The sequence below is a fragment of the Corapipo altera genome, unplaced genomic scaffold (assembly GCF_003945725.1).
Source record: "Corapipo altera isolate COAL_440 unplaced genomic scaffold, ASM394572v1 56, whole genome shotgun sequence".
Taxonomy (NCBI): domain Eukaryota; kingdom Metazoa; phylum Chordata; class Aves; order Passeriformes; family Pipridae; genus Corapipo; species Corapipo altera.
Genome location: NW_020884896.1, coordinates 6933101 through 6960198, shown reverse-complemented (window position 1 = coordinate 6960198; position 27098 = coordinate 6933101). Strand labels below are relative to the sequence as shown.

The 27098-nt window shown below is 44.5% G+C and overlaps 1 protein-coding gene across 4 annotated transcripts in view; it reads left to right on the top strand.

The window, feature by feature from the left end:
- Nucleotides 1–27098, top strand: part of SH3PXD2A (SH3 and PX domains 2A) — a 251225-nt gene that overhangs the window by 114973 nt on the left and 109154 nt on the right. The window contains exon 1 of one of the 4 annotated variants that reach the window (XM_027647888.1): nucleotides 17720–17792. The exons of the other annotated variants lie outside the window; for them this stretch is intronic. Coding sequence (XP_027503689.1) covers nucleotides 17791–17792 — 2 coding nt within the window. The 5' untranslated portion in view covers nucleotides 17720–17790. Of the gene's footprint in view, nucleotides 1–17719; nucleotides 17793–27098 lie in introns of those variants that run through there. 4 annotated transcript variants of the gene reach the window in all.

The window sequence follows — 27098 nt, the reverse complement described above, 5'->3', positions numbered from 1 at the left end:
CTCCACCCACCTCCACATTGTTTCTTGCTGATGGTTCTAATGAGGGAACCTCCCCTGGCTTGTGGGTTTTACCTGATGGTTATCACCAAAAAGTCATTTAGTTCCCAAAAGCATTGGCTCAATATCAGGGGGAAATCCTGCCAGTAAGCACTTGGCTAATAATTACCATCTGCTTCTTTAAATGTACTCCTGCCCAGAGATACTTAGCTATTTGAAGGGAGGAAGACTGTGGTCCAGATCCAAAATTGTCTCTAGAGAGTCTATTCTTTCTAAGCAGGAAGCCAAAAAAAGGCAGAGAAAAGAGTTCCCATTAAACACGAAACAGAATTGCAGCCTTTCCCTTGCAGCAGACAGGCTGATTCATGCTGATGCAGTTAGGGTTCAGAGGACTAATTTATCCAGGGAAAGCATTGGCAGAAGGGTATTACAAGCAACAGTGCTGCCTTGCTTTGTATTTCCTTTTTTCCCTCATACCGAACAGGATGTTTTATTGTGGTCCATAATAAGATTTTGACTTGATTCCATTGTGTTTTTTGCTGCTTTGTTGCATGATTTGAAACTTGATTGCAGGCTGCATTACCGTAATTTGCTTTCTCCGGTGTTTGCACAGCCAATTGGATAAGGGGAAATGTATGTAAAGCTCCTGGGTTTTGGGCACTTAAACGCATGCAAACCTTTACTGAGTGGAAAGATTCGTATTGGCTTCAGCTCTCTGTTCCCATGGTGGTAGTAGGGACAGAACCTTTACAATTTGATTTCCCAAACTTTGTCTCCTGCACATGCCTGGTTTTATACAAGGGGATGTATTAGCATGTGTACTAAAAAAAGCCACTGCTGGTAAAGCTGAGAGCAAAGTCTTTTTTGTTTCTTAAGTGAGGAAAAGAGCGGTTTTTAATTTAAAACCTGGATAAAGAGCTGCTTTATTTTTGTTTCCTAGTCAGCCTTGTTTTAGAAAAATGTTTGGCATGAAAAAATACAGTTGCTTGTACACTGTTAAACATATCTTGCAAACTTAGAAACCATTGCAACAAGGTAAGCCTACACTCTGAGACCTGCTGACTATCAGTTTCCATTTAGGGTCTGTAAGTATATTTGCAAAGGTTGCTTGATCACACAACTACCTTCAATGCAGAGACACGAGGGCCGGGCAGAAACAGACACTCAGAAGATTAGTGAGGTCCCAAGAGCTATGAAGGACTTCACATGGAGAATCTCAAATGGATGTTGAGAGTCTGCTTTAAGCTCATGACTGCTTTCTGTACTGATACAGATCTTACAGTGACTCTGCAAGGCAGAGGATTGGCACCAAAGCCCACCCTCGGACTTGCACTAGTTGCTTTCCCTTTTCCCGCCTCCAAGTTGTTGAGGACCTTTTGCTGAGCTCCCAGTTCGACAGCCTTGCACCAATTTTCAAGTTATCCCTTCACTCCCCTCTGGAAAAACAAAAAAGAGTAAATGTTCTCAGCCCAAGCCTTGCATCCTATTCCAACCTAGTAATAAGTGTGATTTATTTCCCTGGAAAATGTAGAGCAATAACCTGATTAAATCTCACTTCACTAATGTCTGCAAGACATTAATCTAACTGGGTTTAAACAAATCCTACCTCGTCTTCTGTAAGCAAACAGATCTTAGAGAAGGTGTCTAAGGTTTCTACTGGGAGTGCTTCACAAAAGATGTATTGTTGAAACTGAAGATTAGTCTCTACAAAAAGATGATGTAGAAGCCAACGGAAACATCTTAGTGTTTTTCTTCTATGAACTGAGGGGGAAGGGAGGAGATCTGAGGCTCACTGGACCACTGTGTAGGGTCCAGGGGAAGGACACCTCCAGGGCTATTCTGAACCTTAGCAGACACTGCAGGAAGGAGCGCAATCAGACAGAGAAATCCCAATTTATTCGCTCATTTTGCTACTCTGCCAAGTCCCTCCAGAAACAGTGGGCCAGTGATGCCCAAGCCTTCCCTGGGCCTTGTGGTCCATCATTCATCTCACTGGGGGTGGTAGGGCTGTAGCCTGGGGGCAGCATCTACATTATCCTAATTATTTCATCTATTTCTTCAGCTGCTTCTTTTAGCCCTCAGCGCAGAGGTAGTTTGTATGTTGATCTATCAGCATAGACATGGCATTCTTCTTGCTGGGTTGAAGAAGAACAAGGGACTCAGCTACCAAGGGATGGCAGGACAGAATAGCTTGTGCTACCTTCATGTCTTCCTTCTGTGTGCAATGAGACAATCTTTAGTTTCATGTTGACCTGCTCAGTTTTTCTGCAGCTGCCTGGCCTCATAAGACAAAGCTTGACCTAGAGTTTAATTAACTAATTTTCAGGAGTGTAGCCTTAATCCCATGGGCATTTGGGTTGCTGAGCCTAAAGAGTCCATTGTGTTATTGCGTGTCTGCAGAGCAGTGATTGAGCATATGCTTCCAGACAAAAAAACATGGAAGCTTAAACTTCGAGGGAAGAGGCACAAAAAAGTGCCACAGCTGGGATGTGAGAGAGGTATCCATACCTTTAGCTGCTGATCCGTGACTTGTGATGATGCACTAATCTATGTATTGGTGCAGTAATTCAGCTGCAAAGCTGTGCCCTTCACTCCCGTTCTATTGTCCTGAAAGAAACCAAAATTCCCCTGTTTTCCCTTAGGCACTTTTACAGACGTGTTGCTGGCTTCTTTCTTACAACCCTTCATCTGCCCTACCCTTGCCTCCTCCCTGCTTCTTTGTGCAGTCCTCTATGGGTTATGCCGTGTTTGGCTTGCCGGCTGCTCCCTACAGAGTCATTTCCTACTGCTGCCTGATTGCCCTCAGTGCTGAGCAGCACACACAGTCCAGCTGTAATAAAAGCAGGGCTTTCCCAACACTGTATTAATCCAGCCAATTTGTTCAGTTGGATTCACAGCTTAGGTTTTCCGTTTCCTGTTTTGGTGATGGTCCAGGCTTTCGAGTCCTGTGACAATAGGCAGAAGGTATTCCTTTCAGCCCAGTACAGTACTGGATACAGTAGCTTACAGGCAGAGACCTGAAGACATGTCTCAAGAAATCTCAGTGTTTGAACTGGCCGACAGTCTCCTCTGAGCCTGCTCCTGCCTATGGAAACAGGTGTAGGTCAGATAGCTCCCAACAGCAGGTTTCCTTAATGCTGCGTGGGACAGACCATAGGAAGACACTAAATTCCTCTGTGGAATGGTCTGGGAGCTCTCTCAGACTGTTTCACATGGTGAAAGCATGGCATTTTCAAGGGAGCTTCAGGCCATGGGAGCACTGATGAGCAAGGCAGGGTTTGGAGCTCCAGTGCCAGTGTTCCCAGGGCAGCTGCTTCACTCCACTCTGTGAATTAGCTGCAGAGGAATCAAGCATCAAACCTTCAACCCTGTACAGGAGGAGCAGCTTTCAACTGCTTAGGTTTCTAATATTTGGCATTTTAGTGCTTCAGCAAACATCAATGTCTATAGGAACATGGTTGGGCTTGTGTCTTTTACCATGCCTTACCATGTAAGGACCAGATTCTGCACTGCTCTGGGAAGAGACAATGCTATGGGAAAAGACATTGTAAAGTGAGAAGGAAGTGTATTTTTATTTATCCATTGTTCCAAGTTAAAACACCATGCCACTGAAAGCCATTCATTTACTGGATACTTCTGTTAATAATTATAATTACTGATAACTAAAACAGAGGTGGATTAATTTTGGATTTCTACTGGGGGTTTAAATTCAAGGCTGAGGTCAGGCCAGGGCTCACAGTCAACAAACAAAATCTCAGAAACCAATTTTTTTAATAGTTCTTTTTTACTAGAAATAACAGAAGTACTCAAAGAGTAGGATTAATCAATTAGACACTGCATATGGTCCACTGGTTTTAGGGCTTTTTTGTAGATAGGTTCAAAATATCACAGCCAGACCACTCTTGTGAGAGTTTATTTTTTCTTTCTGGGTCTAGATCTAGTCTAAAAAGTACATCAAGAGCCAAGGATTCAGTTCTCTAATACTCCCTCTACAGAAATGCATGCAGGCTCAAACAAGATTTCTGTTTAAACTACCGCTATTAATATTAACAGCTGAATTTAAAGCAGTGTTCAATATCTGAGAATATTTTGCCTGGAAGAATCATAACACAATTTTCAAACAATATGCAAATCCAGAAAAACTAGGGGACTTATTAGGTACGCAGCATAATATTACAAGAGTTGATACAGAAAATGGATTTATTGCTGGAAGGTGCCTTTACTAAAGAACAGAAATTATTGTGGTCTGTAGCCATGAGCTTTACTGATCCTATCTTTATTGCATAAATATTGGTGTAACACTCAGATACTCTGATGCCAGGCAGCCACTCTAAAATGGAAGCTGCATTCTCCCTTTATTCTTCATGTATTACATGTCCTGATAATGACACTGGAAAGAAGTTACCAGGGTAATGCAGTGATCATGTTAAGGAAACTGCTTTAGTTTATGAGCCTACTGGTGCTAAAGCGCAGTTCCCTAATACACCTTTTTTTCTGTCTAAGAGCATGACTGTGTTTACATAGAAATATTTCTGTTTCCCAAATGTACTTTGATCTGCTCTATAATAATAATTCAGTTACCTAATGGTAGAGGAGGAAAGTTGTTCATGTGTAAAATATCTGCATTTATTCTTATTTGTGTGATATTATGAAAATATTTTCTCTTACACTTCATCCCTTATATTTCTTTTCTTATATTTCACTTATATTTTATCCCTTTTGAATTGTTTTTCCCAACACATTGGACAGCTGAGCCTCTGGGCAGATGTGTTATGAGGAAAGCTGAAATTCTTTTTTTGTGATTGCTCTTTTTTACAGGACTTACAGTACCGATAATTTCCACATCCTTTAGGAATGTGGTCAGCACCATTTGATGACAATTGGTGTTACAGTCTGCTCTTGGCACTGTTATGATGACTTCTCAATGCGCGCATTTTATTTGGGAAATTCGTTCCATTTCAGAGATGCAGAATGGTAATTAATTTCCCTAAGAAATGCAAAGATGGAGGTTTTATTTTTCTGTGATTTTTTTTTCCCCCCCTGGAAAGTAAATTACAAAAAATGGAGCAGAAAAAGCACTCAGTAAAGATGGTGACAGGATAAGGTAGTTAAAACCCACTGTTCTGAAGAGAAGAAAAAGTTAATATTTTCAAAAAATGGTTTATTCACCTTTACCAAGATTTAGGTAGCTAAGGATGCAACAACGTGTTAGGGCTGAGATTGCCAAGAACTGTGCTTGGCTACTCCTAACTGGTCACTCAGCTCTCACTGATTTCACTGGGAATTAGGCACCTCAGCTCTTTGAGATCTGTGTAGTAGAGCATCTGTGTTTATTTTCTCAGTTGTGCTTGTTTTAGGGCTGCATTTACTACAAATACTTGGCCTCAGCACCTAAAATTGTTGAGAAAATGTTTTTTTCAGCTTCTGAATCGCAGAAGTGCTTTACAGTGTCCTGCTTCCGATGTGGGATTGTCACAAATCTGTGGCTGAGAGGTCACTCAGCCTTGTGCCCCTGAAATAGAGGAGTCAAGTGTGCCTGATCCCCAGTTGTACCCCCTCTGACCTGGAGAGCAGGAGCTCAGTCTCTGGGGCACAGCCATTGTCAGATGGGGCTCTGGATACCCCGACAGTGTGTGCTGCCTTTCATCAGTGCTTATGATCTTTGGAAGGTCTCACTTGGAGATCGTTATCTTAAATAAACTAAGCCAATGCAGGAATGGAAAAAAGGAAATAACAGATTCATTACTTCTTTAGTTTCACATGGGACTTTCCCTTTTGTTTGCAACCTATAAATGATTTGTACTGGAATATCAAATAGAGGATTTGCTACTGGCTGCAGCATTGGTGATACAAGCAAATAACTCAGCCTTCCTGAGAAAAGATTTGAATCTTTTTTGCTACTCATGCAGAAAATGAAAAAAGAAATTATATGTAGATAAATATCAAGCAATAAACCTGGGGTAAAACAGAAAGCACGTTAAATGAAATAGGTTCAGCAACTACAAAAGAAAGCAGTAGAAGTGTGGCAGCTGGAACAGCATATGTTACTGCTGTTACTGTACAGCAAGAGCTTTTATCCCTTGCCTTGAGTATCACATTTGGGTTTGCTCATGCTTTTAGGTCTGACTGTGAAAGGACACAGAGCTGAGAGGAGCAAAGACAGTTTAGTGTATTGACACTTGGCACTGGCGGCCAAATGCACAGAAATAGCTTTTGCCTGGATTGGTTATGAGCAGGCTGCAGGGCTTAAAAGTCACGGGCACAGGATGGATTAAGAATAACCAGACTTAGCTGAAATTCATCATTATGAGAATGAGATCAGAGCCTTGCCAAAACCCAGCAGCTTCAGCAGAGGCACCGGACACTGCCTCGTTGAGGCCAAACACAAGAGTAGTGTCAGTGCTAGATTAGTTCACTGTTTATGAGCACAAATTCAAAACAATTTTTTTTTTTGTTTTTCTGTAGAAGAGTAGTGACTGAAGAGGTGTTTTGAAATGTGGAGCTATTGGCTTTAGAAAAACTATATGCCAGGCCTGTTGGCTCAAGGACTTTTTTCCTGTCCAGTTATTTTTGTTCTTATACTAAAGGAGCAATCACTGGTGATAATTTGCCAATGCTTTTTTGTAGATTAGAAAGTAATAGTTTTCTTAATGTTTAACTTAACACATAAAATTCCTTCCTTGCAGTGAAGAGAAGTTGGGTAGTTAATGCAAGGGGTTGGGAAATCTGCTCCTTACTGTCTCATTGATTTATTTTGTGATGTTGGAAAGGCCTCTCACATCTCCTTGCTGTACCTGCAGAATGATTGCAGAGGTATGGTTTCAGAGATTTACTAAGAGGATTTGATTCTGGTAATGTTCATTCTTGACATAATATGTTTTTAGAAATTATCAATTAGAAAAATAATTTGTTTTAAAATCATCAGTCAACATTGGAAGAAACATTACTTCCAAAATTTGTCAGGAAAGTTTGTTGTGCTGGTGCTTCTAGATGCAAAAGCAGTTAGGAAGTCAAAAGGAGTAAATATGCTCACCTGGCAGTGGGGGAAAGCTGGGCTAATGAGGCAGGATGGGAGCAGAACCAAAATAACTGGATTCAGAGGTTATCAAGCTTGTTGTGAAAGATCTGGGGCACCAGTTGTCCTTGAGCCCTCACTTGTAGAGAGGTTTGGCTCAGTGTCACAGGATCTTCTGAAGTTCTCTGTTTAAAGACTGGTGATACTTGATTTACCTGTATCTGGTTTGGATACTTGCCCCAGAATAGGGGCAGCCCACAGGGTTGAATGGCCCATGCTGGTAGACACAAGAGAGATCTTTAGGTCTATGTGGAAGACAAGTGTCCAGTCCTGCTGTGCTTTGTGGATAAGCCTGGATCTGAGGAGAGGAAGAGGGATGGGGACTTCCTCTTCTTATCTGGATTTCTTGTTCTGGTGAGCCCCTGCTAGCAGGTTAATTGCATGCACTGAGATATCTGTCACCATTGACTCATGACCTGCCAGGCAGGAGCAGATGGGGTGGGGTTTTCTATTCACTGACATGACAGAATTGAATATAGCCTATCTTGTCCTCTGTGTGTTACTTCTCTGGAAGACAAGACAAGGCAGCTTATGTTGCAAATATATCATGGAAAAGAATCCAGCTTGTCATTGCTATGTCTATATTTAATATGGTCACACTATTGTTTAATGAAAATCTTTTTCCACTCCGAAGAGGAAGGCACTGGGGACAGACGTGCTCAATGGCGTGTTTGCTGCCAGGGTGATAAATTATCCCCCAGTGGCGCCTGGGGTCAGATGGGATTTTTCAGTACTCTGCTCTTCCTATTGTTGATTGCTGTGTAATTTTGACATTGCTTATCTAGAGAGTCCCTTTGTTTTTAGCACTGCTGAGGATCAGTAGTCTCACCGGTTATAAAAAGAGTGTTTTTCTCATGTACACATGCCTAGTGTGACCCTGTGTGTGATTCTGAACTGTATGGAGGCAAGGTAAGGCTTCCCATTACATTTGATGGGGTTTTATTAGGCTGTACTATATGCAACAAGGGAAACCATTGCTTAAAATGTATCCACAGACAAGGTGGAGTTGACATCTCACGTTTATTTAAGGTGAAGCGTTTCCATCTAAACACTGGGAAATAAAGGTTATATTCTTTGGTAAACAGGACTTTGAGAGTCTCAGGCATTTCTCTTAGCATCCAGCAGTTGCCTCTGAAGAGAAAGGAGGAAGCGTTAGCAATCAAAGGATGCTGAACAACAGGTAAAGCAAGTCAGGTCTCTCTGGAAAGCTGCTGCCTCCTGCTTTTTGTTGTTATGAGAGCTTGGTTTTGTTTCTGGCTTGGCTGAATCATATTATTATTTGGTGTACCTGGCTTCACCTGTTCACTCTGGTCCACCAAAGGATTTGCACTTACATATGCAGGTCTCAGTGTTTTGTGTCCATCACAGAGGTTTGCATTCAGTTTCCAATGCTGTTGCTGGTTAAAGTGTTGCTTGTGGCAAGTCCAGAAATAAAAAACTTTTGTGGCAGTAGGGAACCATGCCCTGGAGTGCTGCACACGTCCAAGATGATTTCTGTTGCTATGTTCTTCTGTCTCTTTAGGAATAGGGTGCCTTTAGGACTTTGGATGTATAAAAAAAATAGCAGACCTCAAGTGGCTGTGGCTGAAGGAGACAGTGATCTATTGGTAGATTCACTTCCACCCTTTCCATCTTCTTGACTGGTCTGCAGCTGACTGTCTTTCATGCGTGCCATTCCCAGAAACACGAGCAGAGGATCAAATAACAACATGTTTTGACTCCAAACTCTGGAATGACTTATCATGTTATCAAAGCTTTTGATTTAATTGAAATTTCACAGATAACCCTAGACCTGCTTTTAAGTGCAGACTCAAGAGCCAGTGGGAATTCAATTAACACCCACCCCCCCCCCCCCCCAATTTCCCCCACCCCTTTTAATGCTTGCATCTTGTTTGGGAGGTTTATGGAAGGGATTTGCTACTGCTTATCTCTAGCTAGAGCTGTGTGTCTGGGTTCAAAGATACCCTTTGTCTTTGGGCCTCTTTCTTTTTCCAGTTATGCCAGAGTTTGATTGGAATTACCCTGCTGACAGTAATGGACTATTTGAGATTGACGCTGATGTAAGGATTGCAGAATTTGTTGTCTTAAAAGTAGAATTCTTTCCTTGTTTCTATTCACTCTCTTAAAACCATTGGCCTAAGCTCAGGAAAGATGTTCATTTAAACAGACCTCGGATATATAGTGAATAGAGGATTGACTGTGGCTTTGCAATACTTTAGTCTAATCTAATAAATGCTGGTTATTTGCTGGATTCTTGCAAGCTGTGTTTGCTTCCCAGCTCTAAGGAGTTTTAATAGCCACTCCAGTAATGCTGACTGCAGTACACTGTGGTGAACCTCAGAACACTGTATATGTCTGATTACATTTGCTTTCAATTACAGTCTTGTGGGTTTGAAAAATCAGAGCAGTTCAGGCTCATTTGGGAACCACCACAAAAAATCACTAGTAACCTGAGATACCTAGTGCTTGAAAATATAAAGGAAGAATAAAATGTTGAAAGTTGGGGACCAAAAAATGTCTATTTTGCTATATGAGAAGTCAACCATTGCAACAACTGTAGGGTTAGGATGGCTGGGGTACCATATCTAACAGATAAACCTTTTGCTTTCCCATCCAAGAGTGCTGGGAATGAAGTGTGAATGACTCATGCCAGAGACAGCATTCATCAGAGACTTGAAGCTGACCTGGTTCACTTGTGAATTAGCAGTGTTGCCGTCTTTGCTGCTCCCCATTGGATAGATCGGTGGTCCTTTTTCTAATTACTAGAACCTCAGTGTTGTCCTCGCTTGCTAGGGGAGCTATATAGTTCTTGAGGATGCTAAGATTAAATTAATCTTATTTCCATCAAAATGCACTATTTTGTGGAGATGTTGATTATCCTCTAAACCTGGGTAAAAGAGGAGTTATCTTTTCATGAAAACATTTAACCAAAAATGAACCTCTCAGTTCCTGTTCCTACTGAGCAGCAGGATGGCTTTAGAGTGAACAGACTTGTACAGAGACTTCTGGTGGAACGGCTTTGCAGGTGACCCCTTCTGCAATGGTGCTCAGGTCTCTGGGTGCTTGTGTGATTGGGACTTGATCTGTGTGTCTAGTCCTGTCCACGTAATGCCTCACTCTTTCAGCAGGCAGCTCCAGGAGAGCATCAGCCATGCAGCTGATCCCTTTCTCCTGTACCAGCATCTGGCGAGCAAAAAAAGAACTCATGAATGCACTCAAGAGCAAGCCCTGGTGCAACACTTGTTTGGGACATTATAGATGTTTGGTAATAAAAGAGGAACAAGAAGGGTTTTACTGTGAAAAAGGCCAGCCACAGCACTGTGACAGTGGCAATGGTGCAGTGAATTTTCACCCCAACTGAGGAAAACTATTTCAGCTATTCAGAAGTTAAGAGCAAAAGGTGGGGTGTGTAAGACTATCATCAACCACTTAAAATAAGGGCAAATGCAAACAAAGTGTGCAGACTGAGTAACTGGGGGCAGCTTTTACTCTTGTAGAGGAGACCAGTACATGTTGCCAGTGTTCTACATTTCTTCCTGCAGGATGGAATGTTTTAGCAATACAGCTCCCAAATTTGTCAGGGCATATGGGTAACAAAACAGGGAGCTTTCCTTTCTGTGGTCCCAATAACAAGGTTCTTCAGCTTGCACTTAACCTCTGCAGACCTTGTAGCTGATAACCCAGATGCTAAGGCATCTTACTGAGTCTGGGTTAGTTCCTTCACCTCTGTACATATCTCTGTAGTGAAGCTAAGGGCCCGGGCACTAGAGGAACCCTACAAACAGCTTTAAGCTCTTGCAGCAAGAGGTCAGTGGAAAGCTATCTTATTGTTGGCCCCCGTCTCAATGCACAAAGCAGGGCTCTGTGGGACACGCACTTAACAGCGCTATTAATGCTCGCGATGCATCAGTGTCATCTCCTGGAGGGAGGAGGAGCCCCAGTGGCTGAACTGTACAGTCCATACCAGCTAATGAGATGCTGTTCTTGCCAGTCCTGACAAATAAGCTTCTGTTAATGTTCATTGTTATCATTCTCCTGCTCATCTGTGTGTTCAGGAGGGGGTTGTGTTACAGATGCTTGGCTGAGGGATGGCAGGGTGACCTGCAGTAGCGAGCCAGTGGGCTCCAAAGGTGAGCTGGGGTTTTAATAAGAGGCAGACGTTCAGCAGATGAGGAGAAAGCTTTGAATCCCTTCAATAAAGTAGTATGTTGGAGTGAGTAGTTGCAAGAAGTAGGAGTTCTGCAGGGAACGGAGATAAAAGGAGGCTTTCAGGCAGGAGAGAGGATTTCTGCCTTTTCCAGATGTAGCATTTGCATTTGGAGAAGGAGAACAGCCAAAAGGCCAGGCTGATGAAGGATGCTTTGTGGTGCTTCCAGCCTCTGAAAAAAATGCAGTCCTTTGAAAATTAGGTGCTTTGGGATTATTAGGCAAGGGATGAAATAGGCATCATAAGAGGAGTCCCTTTTCCCCTCTTCTTATGGAAGGCTGATCTCCAGTGCTTTATATAATTAATACTTTTTTTTCCCTTTTTTGTCTGCTTTCTCTTAAGGCTTTTATTTCGAAGACAGTCTTGGCTCAGTCATTCAGCATCCTCATAAATCAGAAAATTTTGTCCTTGCAGGTTTCTGACAAGTGGTTTATATTTAATTTTTTTGTTGACAGGCATATAAACTACTGAGCCCTGGTTTATTGCCCAATACATCTCGATCCCTGGCAGGATAAGTAGTGTTTGAGAAAAGATTCAATTAATATCAGCAAACAGAGAATTTTGGGCTTGAACAAACAAATGTTGCTTACTGACATGATTTTTGTCTATTCTAATATATGTTCAGAAAATCTCCAGTCTTATCTCCAGACTCATTCAGTTCAGATGTACTCGCATGCCATGGAACTGTGTAAGTAGGATACATGACAATCAGTTTAAGAGAACACTTACCCAAAATAGACTATTTAACACCTTAGGGCTCTAATGGTCCTTTACAAGTCTCCTGGAAAAGTTTTTTTAGTTATGTCTGCTGCTTCTTTTAAGGCTTTATTTTCAAAACATCAAAGCAAATTCTTGATTTTGAATTAAGTAGGACACAGCCTAACAGAGACACATGCCCAGAACATTTCACCTCCAGAGTGATGCAGCTAGATAACATTAAATTTGCTGTCAGCCTCATCCTGAGAGCAGCCCTCCTCCTCCAGACGTTTATGCATGTGGGTAGTTTTCTACACAGTGAATAACTGTATTGAATTCAACAGGAGCACATGTGCACCTCAAGTTATTTGTGTGTGTATTCATGTGTCTGTTTGCTTGATGGGAATGAGAAACTCTGGAGAGGATTGGGATACAAAGGAGGCTCATTCATCAGTAACCCCCTCTGCAATTCATGTTAACTCCTCTTTCTTGCCTGGAGATGGACAGGTACGGAGTATGTGCACACACAGGCTTTGGGGCCAGCACAACTTTAACTTGAACTAAGGCACCAGCTTTAAAGGGGTGAGGGTAGAAAACATCTGTTCTCAGAGACCCATAAACACAGATATCACATGGCAAAACCAGCAGAAAGGCTTGACTGGCCTGACTGCTTAGAGGTTTTATACAGCAGATAATTTGTGTGTGCTCTGGATGCTCTTTTTATGCATTCATTTTTACAACTTTTTCATAAAAAAGAAAAAAACCCAAAACACTAAAAAGACCATGACAGCAAATAGGTATGTATCTTCTCTGTATCTTGGAGAGGACTTTTTAATTGTGTAGCTGTAAAATCAATGGAGCATCAATACAGTCTCCATGAGGGAATGCAGCCACTCTGAGAATAAGCAATAAGCACAAGGCTATGTAGGATACCATTCTGGGGCTGTACTTGCTGTAAAATCCTGTCAGATACCATTTTCACTGTGGTTTGTTTGCTTCAGCTAGTGCTTGCTCCATGATCAGAGGGAATTCAGCCACCAAACAGGATTTGGCAAGTCTCATTCCAGTGTAACAGATTAGGTCATTGTAAGGTGTCTGGTCTGTGATGTAGGCAATGTACTGATTGTCTCCTATTTTACATACACACATAAATCTTTTACAGGACATTTTTACATTGTGCTTTGTTCTTATCTCTTGCTTTCTTTTTGAATTCTTACCTGACTGCTTTATCTCCAACTGCATTAGCTTCTCTGCCTCATATTGGCATATCTTTTCTTGTGTCATTTTTAACTGTCTCTTTTGGGTTTTTTTCCCTTATCCTTACATCCCTTGGATGTTGTTTTCTTCCTTCTCAATATGTTCTGTCCTGTTTCCCCCAGCATTGCTACACTCACTTCTGTTTGTCCCACTGGTACTCTGTACATTGTGTTTATTTGCTCTCTGATGTATTTCTTCCATATCTGTTTCCCTTTGCCATATCTTTTCATCCCCAATCCCACATAAGAGATAACAGAGGGATGATAGAAGTGTCCTGGACTCAGGTGAGATGCTGAGAGTAAGTGCACCCTCGCTGCCTTGCAGAAGTTGCCTCATTGCTGGATTAGCTGCTCAGATAGAGAACAGCCAGAACAAGCCACTCTGGGGCCATCACAGAAACTGGGAGCAAACCTGTGTCACACTTGTTGCACTTGGGGCAAGGGCCTACCCTCACCTGTGTTACTGGCCCTGACAACTGACCCTTAGCAATATGGGGAACCTGCTCCTTTGCTCTGCTAAAGGGAACTTCTTTTAGGAAGAAAAGAAGTGATGGAAACCTAATTTAGCAGAAATAAAATCAAGGTCTTGTGCTGGTTTGTAACATGTAATTTTTGTAGAAGTTGTCTCTGTGGTCTGCCAAACAGAAATTCATCATCACTGGCCTGAAGTTCCTGGGTAATTAATCTTCTGCAGTGGATAAGGCGGGCTGGGTTTTCAGTCTGCAGGCATGGAGAGCTGTGAGCTAACCTGCAGCACTACTGAGCCTGTTCTCTCTCCCCTGCTTCTCCATTTTCCCATGACCTTAGGAAAAAAAAAAGAAATCCCCACTTCATAGCTCTTTTTTTTTTCTAAATCACACTTTATGGAACACAGTTTTAATACTGTATGGTGCGTGTTTAATGATGTCCATATGGGTTTGTGGGTACAGGAATTAAATACATAACGGTTCACGATGACATAACACGGAAATGCAACTCCCGCAGTGCTGGTGTGTAGGCTGTAAAGGGTTATTAATAAAAATGAAGGTTTTAAATAGAAAACAAGCTTAGCAGCACCGTTTTGGCCTCAGGCCCATCTCTGAGTGATGGAAAAAAAAAAAGAGGCTGGAATATATGGTCTTTCCTCAATACATGAAAATAAATACATTTTACCACCATCCCACGTTAAACATTCAGAGAGAAAGCTGCAGGCCTGATGCGTGGCATCTCTCTTCAATCAGAGCCTAAGCTCAGGGAGGTCTGGACGGGATATTTCAGCAGGGTGCAGAACACATCAAACAAATACTAAAGGGGAGATTGATGCCTTAGATTATTAAAACGGGGTAAGGCCACAATGTTTTGATTGGCAAAACCTTTCAACAGTTGGACATTAGTATTTCAGAAGAGAAAACCATTCTGTTTGTGGGTGAGCCAGGAAAATAACAACTCACACAGTTCGGGGGAATGATCTCAAGGAAATCCCATCCCATCTTGTAACTAGAGTTGATGCATCAGTAAGCCAAGGAAATTACATAATATGCCTATTAATATTATAGACAAAGAAAAGCAAATTTACTTCTCTATGTTCAGCCTTGTTCTGTCTGTAGCTGCCCCAACATTTTGTTTTAAGTGTTCAGAAAAAATGAGACAGCAGTGGATGATGTGCTGAGCATCTCCCTCTGAATGCTGTGTCTGAGACATCTCTCACTGATTTCCCACTGATTGTTAGTGACAGGAACCGTATGGGCAGCACCAGCACAAATTGAATGTTGTCCTTCTGCTCTTTACCCAGCGTTTTTGCTGCTGTTTGAGCTGGTCCCAGAGCAAAACACATAGATCTAAATGCACACAAACTAACCCTAGAGTCTGTGGCTTGGAATTTTCCACATGGTGGACATGTCTAAATTACCTCCAGGTTGTAGTCCAGGACAAGGTTAATGCTTCACAGCAGTCATATAAGGTCAGGACCTGCCAGAACCAAAAGCGATCGTACCCTGTTTTCCATGTTGTTAAATCCCAGTACTCCCAGCTGTGATCCCCTGCTCAATCTGCTCACATCCTTCAGCTTCAGCCCATCCTCACACCTCTGGATTCAAGTAGATGGCTTTCCCCAGCAAATGACCATGGTGGATGCAGAGGGAATGCAGGAGGAATAAGACTTTCCTGCTTTAACTGGTGCTATCTGGGGCAAATTCCCACTGTATGCTAGTTCCTTGATGTCTCCAGCTGTTGTTCGTTGTGAGGCACAGATGTTGTTAGCTCAGTGGCTTCTGTCCAACCACCAGATACTTCAGCAGAAGAGAACTCAGCCCATTATATGGAATTGCATTTCATGCTGAATAGATGGCATGGCTTTTTTTCCCACCTGAACATAGCCGGGACTGTGAACAGAAATGTGGGAACATGGCACCAAATACTCTCCCTGTGCTGCTGTGTTCACCTTTCAACTTCACTGGCTCAAAACCAAGATCCTCCTCTAAAAATTGGTTACAGAAACTACTGTTCTGCCAGAAGAGATGGCTGGGCTCTGTCGCACAGGGCATGCTTCCATCAGCTGCTGCTGTACTCTGGGTCATCTCAGGCACAGCTACAGTTTCTGGAAAATTATATGTCTATTTTTCCAAATTTCTTTATGCTGACAGATGTCAGTTGTTTGTCTTCTGAAACTGGTCTTTTCAAAAATAGGTAGTATATCCCTTTAAATAGCACAAACCACATGGGAATGGGATTATTTTTGTCCCTAGCTGTGTATAATCTGTTTTACTTCTTTTTTTAGTGAACCTAAAATCTTCTCAGGGCTTGTTCCTAATAATAATACTGAAAAGAAAGCATCATGTGACACATACAGGAGTAGCAATGGCAATAGAACTGCATTGCCCTTCTATAGAGCTATCTCACCATACACCTCGAAGTATGATCCAAACATGAACCCTCTCTCTCAGCTTGACTGTGAATTACAGTTTTTATTTTAGAACTATGGAAGCAAAAGTATGAAAGTTTTGAAAGGTCACCAAGGATAGAACAGGAGCCAGAAGGTCTGGATTTTAGCTTCGTGTTGTGACTCTCAGCATACTTTCTGTTTGCCTTTGCAAACACTGCTAGCGCACCAACAGTTTAACTTCTAGGATCTGCAGAAGTGGGTCAAATTCCATATCAGTTTTTGGAAAACTCTGTTTTTGAGGAAAACATGCCAAAGAAGCATTGAAATAGTTTGACTTAGGGTACAGGGGCACTAGTCCTTAGATTCTCTGCTTCGACCACGGGCCTCTCAGTCCTCCAAATGAATACACACTCATCTCTTGCTCATAAGCATGTGAAGGAAGATCTTTAGCTCAAGATTGACCTCACCCAGTTGTCTTCCTACCCCAGACCGTGATGAATTACCTGATTTAAAGTCACTCTTCTGAGATGAACAGCAGATACCTCTGCAGAAGAGACACAAAGACCAGTTCATGCTTCTTCATATACCAGGACAGCATGGAGAACAGTGGGGGCTGTAGCTGTGATGTGGATAAAGCACCTGCTTTTGTGCATGACTGTGCCCCATGGCAGTTTTGGAAAGGATCAGTGTGAGTGTGGGAGAAGGGGGAGGGCTGACAGTTCCCTAGGTCTCCCTCTTCTTTCTTAACCAAATCTCTGTAACTACTGGGAGCACAGTCTGCTGTAGAAGATAAATTGCTCAGGAGCCTACACTCTCTTTCAGCTCATCAGTCCATGTGGGTCTGCAGGCTCTGGTCCCCGTGACACTTGGCTAGATCATTGCATTCACAAGTCCTTGTCCAGAGAGTCAGTCCTGCTCTCTGCTTTGGCTGCCTGCTCCACTGTCTGTCTTCTGTATCCTTTACTGCAGCCTTTGCTGCTGGTAGCTGGTGCTGGAGATACCCCCAGCCTCATTGGGCTGTTTTTGCAAGGAGGTTTGACTGGGGTTGTTCAAGCACTCAGGCAGCTGTGTATTTTGGAGCTTGAGCAGAGCTTTCCTTCCCAAGCAGGTGGAAGTGTCAAAAGCGCATTGCCCTCCTCCCTGGTTTTGTTCCCTCCCTGCCTTTCCTGTCCTGTTTCCTATTCTTACCTCTTGTGCCTGTTGACCTTTGAGCTAACACAAGCACATCCACCTTGCACAGACCTTTATCTGCCTGACCTCCCTCACAGGAGCTACTAAGACATTCACTTGGTGTGTACCCCATTTACCTAGGCCATCCTAGCCATTGCTTCAACACATCTTTTCTTCCCATAGGACCCTTTACTGCTCTGTGCCTCCTCGCTAATTTTGTCGTCACCAAATGTGTGGTCTTCCCAGCAGCTGACATGGTGCAGCATTCTGACCAGAGCCCCCCTTCTCTGTCCTCCTCTGTGGCTGCTGGTGCTGAAGATAGACCTTATCCTACGCAAAGCTGTCCCTGAGCGTGCCAGTGGGTGAGAGAATGCACCCTTGCATGTGGCTTTTGTTCTCAGGGCACAACCCACCTCCTAGAGCTGCAGATAAACACAAACAGCCTTATTCTGCAGTTTAATGAGCAAAGCAGAGCACTGCTTCTGAGCTGGTCCTTTAACAGCAAGGGCATCATCACATCCTGAGCCTTATGTAAGTAAATCTGTCATCAAGTTTTAGTCTTTCTTTTGTATAACTTTACGTAGCAGCTCATCTTAAACTTGTAAAAACGTTTTGTGGGAAATTATGCGTGGGAGGTGGGCAACTCCTTCCAGGTATTGCCAGCTAATCTGTAATGCTCTCCTTTATCATAACAAATGAGGCAGGTTTCTCAAAAGCAGTATCTTGTGCTATTCTTTTATCTCTTTCCTTTTGCTTTGAGTCTGGACGGAGTTATGCCCTGGACAAGGGCACAAAATGTGGAGCCAGGACTCCTAGCTTCTGTGTTAAGCACTGGATACTCACAGCTGTACTAAATCCTGCTTGTGCAGTATCTTTGTAAACTGGAAGGGGCTGTAGGTGTTCAAAATACTGTGTTTAGCCCTGAATGTTATTAAATGTAGAGGAGGTAAAAAACCCCAGTGTCACAAAATGCCCAAAAAACCAGGAAACTGGAACTCTTTGGACTGTTTTTAACCTTGGGAAATAGAGGAACTTCTACATCCCAACAGTGCCTTCCTCTCTCACTATACCAAAGGCATTTGTACTCAAAGCTCAAGGTTTTTGCAGCTCCTTGGGACAAAATGTTTCGTACCCCCTGGAATCTGTCATCATTTCATACCTTTTCTCTTCTGTTGAGACATCACTTCCTCCTCCAAACTGGTAGGTGGCACAGGATATATCACATCATCCCTGCAAAGAACACTTTGCATAAAAGAATCTTGGAATTTGGCAAAGCACAGGTCTCCTTCTGCAGCAGGGCACATCTCCCCTTCAATGGAAATTAAGTGTCTAAATCTTTTTGTCTTTCCCTCTTTGTCAGTTTTACTCTGTGCTCTGGGGTGAAGGTTTGTCGTGCTACATTTATTTCTCCTCACCAAGACCTTCTTTATGGCTTTGATTTAAACTAAGTCCAGTCAGACACCGTGGAAGGCCATCATGTTCCAGTGCTGGGAATGGGCTTTGGGAGCTGTTTATCTTTTTTTCCAGGGATAACAGCACATTTGTGTTTGTTTTGTGTGTATGTCTTGGGCTTACACAAAAACTTAAGGATCTGATTCTGGTGGGTCATGCTGGCAGGTATCCAACCCCATAAATCTGGTCACTGTGCTTTTCCAAATGTTTATTGTGCTGTTTAAGCTTTTATGGGCTCTTGCGCGTATTACATATGGTCTGAATAAATGTAATGCTGTATTACTGTGCTTAGCTGAGATGCAGAAGAGCCTCCAAGGGGATCATTAGAGCTGGGGCAGCCATTGCCAGCATTTGGAGATGAGTTTCTTGGTTGAGCTTTTGCAGGGTTGCAGGGGTCTTCAGCCCTGTTCTGTTGGTTTTTAAATGCCACTTGATCTGAGGTTGCAGAGGTGGAAATAAGAAGCAGAGAGTGGCAATTTCTTGGATTCAGTCTGGGATTCTTGCAACAAATCTCCCCTTTCTGAAACACTAATAAGAAGGACTGGACTTTGCGTGTATTTGCTGCATTTCCTATGTGCTGCTGCTGTGGCAAGGTCTGCTCTGATGACAGTGGGACTCTGGACAAGACTTTAAGGAGTCAGTGGATGCATAGCAGGGCAAAAATCACCTGCATTGCTCTAAGTAAAGAAACACCTACAGAGACTGTGTAAGAGTCAAGGCTGCGTTGCTCCTTCAGACAGATGGCAAAGAGGATATTCCCTGCCCCTCTGAGCCTACAGCTTCGCTTTGATCCTGGAGATCAAACATGAACCTGCCAGAATGAGCCAGCCTGGCTCCAGCTGGTGGGAACAGGAGCAGGACTTGCGTTTGAAGGACAGCAGTGTGAAAGTGGTACCTGGCCTAGGCCATCTCTCCCTCTCGTGTCACAGTGCCAGCAGCAAGCAGGGAGTGTGCATGACGCTGGGAGAGTGCTGTGGTCCTGCTGCTTCACATCCTTACTCTCTTCCGTCCCAACTGGACTGAGGAAAGAAACTGCAGAGGAAAAACAGCCAGACTCTGGCCAGCCCTAACAGCCATAACAGCAGCCAGGACAAGACCTTGGGACCTTCAGAGGGACCTTGGCCTGCAGTTCAGCTGTGGGCTTCCCTTCACTGGGCCAGTTCGCCTTCTGCTCCAGGCAATCCTTCTAGCACTGTCACTTCACTTCCACTACTGACCCCAGGAAGATACAGGCTTGCAGTCAAGCTTGCTGCCTTCTTCAGCTTGGGCTTTCTGCTCCCTCACCTCTGCCCTGTCTGGCTATTCAAACTGCAAGTTTGAGGCAGAAAAAGGTTTGTGTTTCTGCAGCAGACATACAAGTCCCCATTAGGGTTGGCCATTAGGGCTGATAGAACATATGCTAGCAGTAATTGCTCTCTGCTGAAATAGTGGAGGCTTCAAGAGGCACAGGAGAGGGATGGAGGAGGTAGACAGAAAGATGGGAGGAGTGGGGGCAAGGCCAGAAGCACTAGGAATCTGAGTCATTCCTTTGCCTCTGGAGAGCTGAATTGACACTGCAAAACCTATTCTGATTGCTTTTTATTTCTTAGGGTTTTTTAATCCAGACTAAAAGTCAGATATCCTCTCTGTGTCAGCTCACATATTGCACTGGTGGAAAAATTGCTTAAAAAGAAAGAAGTGGAGAAAATATGTGTTTGCAGCTGGAGTGAGGGTACTCCTGGCTGTAAAAATTGATGGTTTTCTCTTCCTTCCCTGTTGCTTCAGGCTGAGGATTAAAATGTGGGTTACTGCTGACTGTGTTGAGATAGGAGCAAAACCTCAGGTAACTACTGCAACTACATTTAGAGAATTGCTTTTGCTGGATGCTATGTGCAGGAGGAGGAGTGACAGCACATAACTGCAACCCACTTGGGTGTGAAAGTGTTAATGTTTTAGAGTCTGATCCTTAGGAGCATGGGGACACTGAGTAATATCACAGTGTTTTGACACCTAAAAGGAGTAGGGCAAGGAAAGAAAGCATCTTTTGAGCCTCACAGAACCTTTTGAACCATTTTTCTCTGGATAGAGGTTTTTCTTATGACCTCTAGAACATGAACACTCTTGGTGCAAGGTCATTTACAGAAGAAATCTCTTCTGCTGCGCTCTCCTCTCTTCGACTTTGAGGCTGTTAACATATCTTGGGTCAAACAGCAACATGTGAAAGATAAATGTTAATTATGGATAGCCTTAATGCTCTGGTTGTGATGGGCTACAGTTTTCATTAAAGCAACAGCTTCACTTAGCCCTGGCTGATTGAATTGGGGGACTAATAATAGAAAATAATAGGAAAGTAATAATTCTGGCATGCAAACATCATGCCAAACCCAGCATGCACCTGAAGTTCTCCCTGTGCTGTGCTGCAAGGACTTACCTCAGGCTGCAATGAGGGAGGGACTGGAAGCCACCTCCCCACAGGGCACCAGCAAAGTCCAGCACTTGGGCAAGATCCTGCAACAAACCTTCAGTTTCTGCTGCAAGGGCGGCCACATGTTGTTTGGCACAGTGAGCAACCTCTTAGGGTTGTGTAACATTACAAGGCAGACACCATGTGCAGTAACACTGTTGATGTCAGCTGAGTTACCCTGGGGATACATCAGTTCTTTCAGGATTTTTTTTGGAGTATGAGGTGGGGCAGTTTATTACTCACCTTTGCAACACGCTGTGCATCCTGCTTCCTGCTGCTTCATGGTGGTGGTGCTGCTTTGACCTGCAGGAAGGGTTTGAGCCTGCCTGTGCAGAACTCACAGAAACAGAGACATTGCAAAGTGCTGACTTGACAGCTCAGAAACATTCTCCCTTCCCTTATTCAATCCAGTGACTCCTCAGCAGGCTGTTCCCATTAAAAGCTATGATGCTGCTTCCACCACTGTGCTGCTACTCCCCCAAACCTGTGCTTGATCCTTTGTTTTCTGTAAGGAAAAAAAAGTGGCGACCATGAGCAGAGAGACTAAAGTCAATGTTACCTAAATCTGACATGGGCTCAGGATAGGAAATAGCAGCAACAGATTTTGCCAATGGAGCTGATATTTGAAAACATGTTTTAGGTAAACCCATTTATTGGGTTTATAGGTAGAGGAGGGACAGAGAGGACTTTATGCTGGAATAACCCACTGGCTTTCCTTTCTCTGCCCCTTCATCAAACATGCTCAGTGTGTGATGCTGAAACCTGAAGCTGGGAGAGATATGCTGCTGCTTCAGCCACATGAATTCCCATCAGTCCTGTGTGAAGGCAGGCATGAGGGCAGAGGGGCTGAATGCAAGCATGCAGTGCCTTCCCTTAAGCCATTTCCAGTTGCTTGTTGGCTGTTTAAAGCTGTATATTCTTTTAATATCATTTGAAGAGCCACTTGTTTCTGCCCACTTTTTCCTTCCCTTCACTGGGGTTTCTCCCCTGACTGCCCACATGAGAAGAAATGGAAATGTTAATTTGCTGCTCTCCAGCATGGAGAGGACAGGAGGGAGCATCAGGGGATGCAGAAAATCAGCTTTGGAGGGGGGGATGTGCTTGGAGAGGAGCTCTCAAAGCAGAGAGAAGCTTTTTTTGCCAGCAGAGTCCTGCGTCAAGCACGGGTAGCTCCAGGGCTCCCACCTCTTCCCCTCTATCGCTGGATGTTGAATCAGCTATTTGTGCTGCCCTGCCACAGTGCTGGGGACAAACTCTCTGGCAGAAGGGTGGGGAAAGGGAATAAATAAGGAGTATATAGTGGGGATGGTTTGTTTGTTCACAACCTGCTGCAGGCTTGTGCTCAGAAGTCAAACCAAACCCCTGGAGTGGCTCTTAGGCTTCCCTTCCTGTAAGCACAGTTCTGGGGGGTCCCACTGCAGGTGTCGGGGGCTGGCTAGGAAGATGGTGGCAGAAGCAGCCTGTCCCATGTCCATGCTTCCTCTGCACATCCCAGGACTGCAACCTCCACAACCTGCAGGGAGAGGGGAGGGAGGTGAGAAATGCGGTGACAGGAACAAACTTCCTGCAGTGGAGCTGAGCTGAGGGATGGTTCTTATCACAAGAAAACAGCCCTGTTGGGGGCAGCTGGAGAGGAGCCCATCCCACTTTTTCTGAGCCCACCACCCTGCTCGCCCTGCAGTTCACCCACGGCACAGGAGCCTCACCAACTGGAACACACAACCCTGCCAGCCTTGCCTGCAGATACTTGCACGTCTCAGAAAGACAGGGGCTCGTGGCTTGGCAATGCTGAGGGAAATGCCATCCAAGCCACATGAGACAGAGAGGCAAGTTAGCGCCAGGCTGCCTGGGAGCACAGCTGCCTGTGAAGTGACTCCCAGTGCTGCAGGTATTGTGTTGGAAAAGCTGATCCTTGCCTGCCAGGGAACTCATCAGACTGTGCACTATGGTGAGTGAGCAGCTTTACCTCCTGCCTGGGCTCAGTCTGCTGCACACGGGCCAGGTTTCGGCTCATGGCAGCTTTTTGAGCAGGACCCTGCTCTTCTCCAAAAACCAGCATGAGCCCAACATGTAGGGCTGACCCTGTTCAAATTTTTTTCTCAGTCCACTTCAGTCCTCATTCATGTCTCCACTGCAAGAGATGAAAGGAGATGTCTCCACTGAAAGGAGATTAAGAGTAAGCATGTGTCTCTTCACACCCCTGCCCAAGGGGCTGGTTACATGGGAAGTGGAAAGAGAATTGTGCTAAACTGGAAGTTCCTGCTGAAGGTGGAGCAGTCCCTCCACTGGTCCCATGTCACTGGTCTAGGCATGGACTCTCAAAAGCCTCCTTAGCTCTGAAAGTGAAGCCGGGTGCTGCAGGTAGAGCATATAGGAGCAACCTCAGTATGAGTGTGGTGACACCTGGGCAAGAGAGTGATGATGCTGCCTATGTGTCGCTGCTCCCCAAGCCTCAGGAGCAATGGATCATCCATAGGTCCTCTCCTCTGATCCTTGCCGGCTGAAGATGGCTCTTGAATCCAGGTCTGTAACATTTATTGAACTGATACTGCTTGAAGGCAAATGCTGTGTTACTTAATGTGACTCAGCTGCTGCTGTTTCATCCCCCTTTGATGAACACCTTGTCTCTTCTATTGCCTTTTTTTATTGCCCCCTCATTCCAACAGTTATTCTTGTCATTGGTGATCAATAGACAATAGACCAAGTCTCATTTAGTCTCCCAGTAGATCCAGTGGAGGGCCACACATAGGCACAGCTTATCAGCCTGAAGTGTGGGTGGGATAACGTGTTCCCCAGTGCTGGGAGAGGACTGATTTCATGAGTGCTGCTGCAGGGAGGACTCATGAGAAGAGCAGCATGAAAATCAAGTTCATGAAAGCTGTGTTCATGGAGACCATGTGCCTGGGGATGAATTGGACCCTTTACGTCAGCAGGAGGACTCACCAATAGGCAGGGAACAGCTTCCTTTCCGAGCCTTGCACAAGCTCTTTCAGTGTGTCCTGTCCTTCATTTTTACAGACCACATTGAGACTGCCATAAAATTGAGTTGGTGTCTAGTGCCTCACTCCCATTGCTGGCCTGTTTTACAAAGAGCCTCCCTGGGAGGGGCCACTCACTCTGACATCCCTCACTAGCAATACCTGGTCCAGCAAACATCTCCCAGTGAGGTGGGCAGGGTTCCACCTGCTCAGTGTCTTTTCCTTCCCAGAAATCCAGGAGAGGGACTTCCTCAGCACACTTCATCATGATGGAGGGCAGCCAGGGACACTACCAGGCACGTCCATCCCCTGTCCACAAAATGCTCTGTGTTCAGTATTGCCCCAGAGGGCAGGGATTTCTGGCTGGTTTTCACAAAAAACTTAGCCAAAAGTCCATCATGTGTCAAAAGCTACGTGATGCAGGGAATAATATTTTGCTCTTGTGTGCATGTGTATATACATGTAGATGTGTACAGTCGTTCTATCACAGCTGTAGTTCACCAACCCAATGTCTGACAATGACTTAAATTTTTTAAGGTTTGCACTTGGCGTGTTTTGCAGAACTCTCCAGCCCTCTTGCAAAGCCATATTTGTTGTACAGCTTGTAGCATCTGGTATAAATAGCTCCACTTGATGACAACGGTCGGGCATGGGAAGGCCCCAAGTTATGGATTCTGCAGGGAGCTACTGCCACATCGTGGAGAGATGGTGCTTTACATGCATTTATTGTGCAGCAAAACCCACCAGCTGAGCTGGAAAAACAATGCCTTTGGTTTGGGTGGATGTTGGACACAGTGGTGTGTCTGTTCTGCTCTCTTGGGGGATGTGCCCTGCTTCACCCCCTTGCCATGCTCACCTGGTGAAGCTGACTTTCTCTTGGCTCTTGTGTCTCAGAGAGAAGGAATTCCTTTAGACAACAGTGGGAGAGATGTGACATATTGGTATGAACAGATATGAAATAGCTTTTCCACCTGGCTTCTTATTAGGTGTTACAGCCCTATCTTTTTCCGTTGGTCGTATGAAAGTCATTTTTTGGTATTTAATAACGTTGCATCTAGGACTTGACAAGGGAATGGGAAAGAAGCAGACTTGCAGTCTTGGACATTAATACTGATGACTCCAGAACCACACCTGGATCAGACATTTGTAAGCATATGGAAGAGATTGAAGATTATCTAATTGTCTCCTTAATACTCAGTACTAGACTGAATCATCTCCGCAGGCCTGGGAAGCTGTACAGATCACCAGGCTCTCCTTCCTCCTTCTCCACTAAGCTAAAGAGCCAACTTGGAAAGGGAAACATTTCTCATCCCCAGCTTTGGCTGTGCTGGGGCACTCGGCAGGGTTTCAGTGTGGAAGGTGTCACTGGCTTGCTCGCGTTTTTGGCTGTGAAAGTCAGTGACAGCTCTTCTTATGGCCAGATTTTGTGCGTGATCCTGTTAGGGGAGTTGTCAGCACCTAATCCGGGTGTTTGCAATCCAAATAGTATTGCCAGTGCATTGCATGTGCAGCCTGACACACTGTATATTAATCCAGGTTTTGGCTTGCTTGCTTGACCCATGAAGGATTAAACCCCACCCCACATCTGCTGAGGCTCCCTTGGACTGCTTCCTCGTCACACTGGTGTTCTTTAGCAAAGCTCAGAGAAGGTCTTTCCCTCCACAGCTTCGCAGGCACAGCTCTTCCCTAGGTGGCAAGGACCTGCTTGTCCTCTATGTTTCCCATCCATCCATCCATGCATCCATCCGTCCATGCATGTATGCATCCATCCATCCATCCCTCCTTCCCTTTCCAGCACAGTGGTACCTGCAGACCACAGCCAGTCCTTACAGGAATCTGTCAGCCAGCAGTTGATCACCTCTTAGCCAGGACGAGTTATTCCCTGCCAGGCCCTGCTCCTGCCTTGCAGTAAGATAAACAGCTATCCTTGTTGCTTCTTTTAACCTGGAGCAGGGAGCAGGTTGGAACACAAAGCCTTTGAAAAATGATGGCACAAGGACAAATTTCCAATCAAAGTCCTCCAAATGCTGCTCTGAAGGAAAATTACTCTTCATTTGCGGGTGAAATGGAAGACTCGGTTCAAGGGCAGGAGTTGTGCAAAATAAAGATTTAAGTGACTGAGTAAAGGAAAGAATGACTGCTCCTGAGGGAAGGGGAGAGGGGCCTGGGACCTCACTAACCTGATTTAATCAAGCAACTTCTGGTGTTTAACAATTGCAAGCAACCATCTGACCCAGAGCTGGGCAATTTGCAAGCCACAGAGTTATGAACTGTTGGTAAAATGGTCTGAAGAGGAAAATACATTTGCAATTATGAACTGAAAAACATGAGCAATGGCACTCTACATTTTGGAGGCTTGTCCAGCTGTTGTTGGGAGAGTTGGGGTCCCTGCCCCTTTCACAGCCTCCCACCTCCCACTTTCAGCAGCACCCAGAGCATCTCCCAACTGAGCCTTTGCAGGCAGCAGCCACCTCAGCCACAGGATGTCTCCTTGCAGGAGAGGAACTGGGGTTGCACCTGAGCAAAGTGCTTCCTTGCTCTACACAGGTGGGTCAGTGTTCTAAGAAGGGAGGAAAAGCTGGGAACAGCTCCCAGCAATGGAGATGCTGACCTAGCCTGCGGATGTGTGGGGTGACCAAGCTCTGATTTGAGCTACCTGTTGTCCTGCAGACCTGGGAAGAGAAATTTTCTCAAAGTTTCTGAGAAGAGGCACCAGTCTCAGTCCACTGACTTGAATCCCTTGAATTTATATTAACTGATTTGTCCTCGCAAGTGCCGAGCATTCCCAACTGTGGCAGGGGTCCCCTTGTTGCAATGCCAGCTTCAAGTGGGATGTACCTGGACTAATTGTTTCTAGATTTGGTCAAGTGAGGTTTTCTTTCTTTTCTGGGAAACGGTCTGGTTTTTGTGCCCGTGGTATTTGCAGAGTGCTGGCAATCCCCTCTTCCTTCGCAATACTGCCAT